The sequence below is a fragment of the Pundamilia nyererei genome, unplaced genomic scaffold, assembly GCF_000239375.1.
Source record: "Pundamilia nyererei isolate P.nyererei 1_Seehausen unplaced genomic scaffold, PunNye1.0 scaffold04341, whole genome shotgun sequence".
Taxonomy (NCBI): domain Eukaryota; kingdom Metazoa; phylum Chordata; class Actinopteri; order Cichliformes; family Cichlidae; genus Pundamilia; species Pundamilia nyererei.
The window spans coordinates 1-1,874 of record NW_005191742.1 but is presented as its reverse complement, the minus strand read 5'-3'; the positions used below and the strand labels follow the sequence as shown (position 1 = coordinate 1,874).

The 1,874-nt window shown below is 50.7% G+C and overlaps 1 protein-coding gene across 1 annotated transcript; it reads right to left on the bottom strand.

Annotated features, from left to right (window-relative positions):
* Positions 1–14: 14 nt before the first annotated feature.
* Positions 15–1,850, bottom strand: LOC102214041 (eukaryotic translation initiation factor 6-like). The gene is made up of 4 exons (XM_005755883.1): positions 1,769–1,850; positions 1,372–1,521; positions 435–520; positions 15–289 (listed from the first exon to the last, which is right to left on the bottom strand). Exons 2-4 carry the CDS (start codon positions 1,476–1,478, stop codon positions 15–17), a joined length of 468 nt encoding a protein of 155 aa, XP_005755940.1. The 5' UTR covers positions 1,479–1,521; positions 1,769–1,850.
* Positions 1,851–1,874: the final 24 nt, after the last annotated feature.

The following is a 1,874-nucleotide window of genomic DNA, read 5'->3' as shown; positions in this document are numbered from 1 at the left end:
AAGAGTTTCATATTTTACTTCACTAATTTAAGTAAAACGTGAATTATTCCAGCCAAACAAAACGATGTAACCCTCAGAACAGCCGAGGGATGGGGCGCGTTTGATTGTCTCACCCTGTCAAGGTCGGGATGGACCAGCGCGACGTAGTCATTGCAGGCGATGACGTTACCAAGCGCGGACAGCCTCTCCTCGACTCTCTGGATCCTCACGGTGTCTGGGAGGCAGTTTCTGATGTGCTGCAGCTCCTGGTCTGTCGTGTTGTTGGGAACCAGGAGGCCGTGACGATTTCCTGAACAAACGGGAACGAGTCGAGTGAGTCTGACTGCAGCGGTCCGAGCACAGAGGAGTGCGACGGCCATGTTTAAAGATGAAGGCAAGCAGTGGTGTGTTGTGAGGGATGCATACACTGCACACATTTATCCAGATTTACTCACCCACACACATCCTCCCGATGATGCGACAGCCTGCTATGGAAGCGTGAACCACTGGGATGGTTTCTGACAGCTCCCCTTCAAACACACTGAACACACAACATCAGATTACTTCCAACAGACGAGGAAAATATACGTCAACAAGAACCAAGTGAAACACTGATATCAGTGATCACGATCAGTAGCCACGAGGCTCCCACTTTGTTGGACTTTCAGCTCTGCTTTTTGCAGATGCTGTGGCTCTGTTGGTGGCCTCCAGCTCACACTGGAGCGTTAGCTGCAGAGTCTGAAGCAACAGAAATGAGAATCAGCACCTCCAAGTCTGAGGCCACAGTCCTCAGCAAGAAAAGGGCGGAGTGCCCATTCCGGGAAGGAGTTACTGCCCCAACTGGAGGAGCTTAAATATTTCAGGGTCTTCACAAGTGAGAGGAGGGAGGAGTGGGAGATGACAGATGGACTGACGCAGCGTTAGCAGCGACGTGGATGCTGTACCGGTCTGTTCTGGTGAACAGAGACCTGAGTGTGGAAGTGAAGCTGTTGAATTGGTGGCAGATCTACAGCTCCACCCTCACCTACAGGTTCTGGGTAGTGACTGAAAGAATCACACTGTCACACGGTCAGGGACTCGGAGTAGAGCCGCCGTTCCTCCTCATTGAAAGGAGCCAGGTGAGGCGTTCTACAGGGAGGAGGCCTGGGGGCGGAGCCAGGGAACGCCTAGGTGTTTACCAAAGTGGTGATGGATGGAGATTATTAAGTTTATTATTATAACACAGCTGACTGAGACCGGATCACCTGGACTGACTCCGGTAGCAGGAAACACACCTCGTTATAATAAAGGCTGAGGAATGTGACGCACCTTGATGACGTCTGGCTGTAACTTTGGGTCCCAACTTCACCTCAAAGTTATCAAAGTGTGGCGCTTGTTCAGAGGTGAACTCACCTGTAGAAGTTCTCGGAGCCGCCGATGGCCACCAGGCAGTACGTGTTGGTCAGTTTGGCGAAGCAGCCGATCTCGTTGTTTTTCTCAAAGGCGGCTCTCACAGCCATGATGAAGACGGAGGAAGAGGTGGATGATTTACCTGTGAAACACCTGAAAACCAGCAGTGACGGTTTAAAGCCCGAAGTCACACCTGTCTGTCTGTTTACCTGGATATTTACGAGCGCTGACAACCAGCTAACTGGCTAACTAACCGGCTACTTTCCCTCAGGTTAGCTTTCAGACCGGAAACGGTCTCATTAAAACGTTTTTAAAATCACTGGACACCCTAAACGTCACACGCCGTGACGTCAGTTCTTCAATAACTTGGTAAAATTTACGTGAAAAGAGGAGAAATCACCTGAAACAGACTCGTGGCCTCCAAACATGCGATGTGGTGCCGTGCCTCAACCCCACGTGTTCACTTCCGCTTCGGGGTTAACGTGGTGACGTAAGACGTAACACAT

What these genes read in the sequence shown, in the direction of transcription:
- LOC102214041 (XM_005755883.1), bottom strand. Translation starts at nt 1,478, where the DNA reads ATGGCTGTGAGAGCCGCCTTTGAGAAAAACAACGAGATCGGCTGCTTC. An exon ending in GGCTCCGAGAACTTCTACAG is followed by an intron (nt 521 to 1,371) that starts GTGAGTTCACCT and finishes TTGTGTGTTCAG; the next exon opens with TGTGTTTGAAGGGGAGCTGT. An exon ending in CATCGGGAGGATGTGTGTGG is followed by an intron (nt 290 to 434) that starts GTGAGTAAATCT and finishes CCGTTTGTTCAG; the next exon opens with GAAATCGTCACGGCCTCCTG.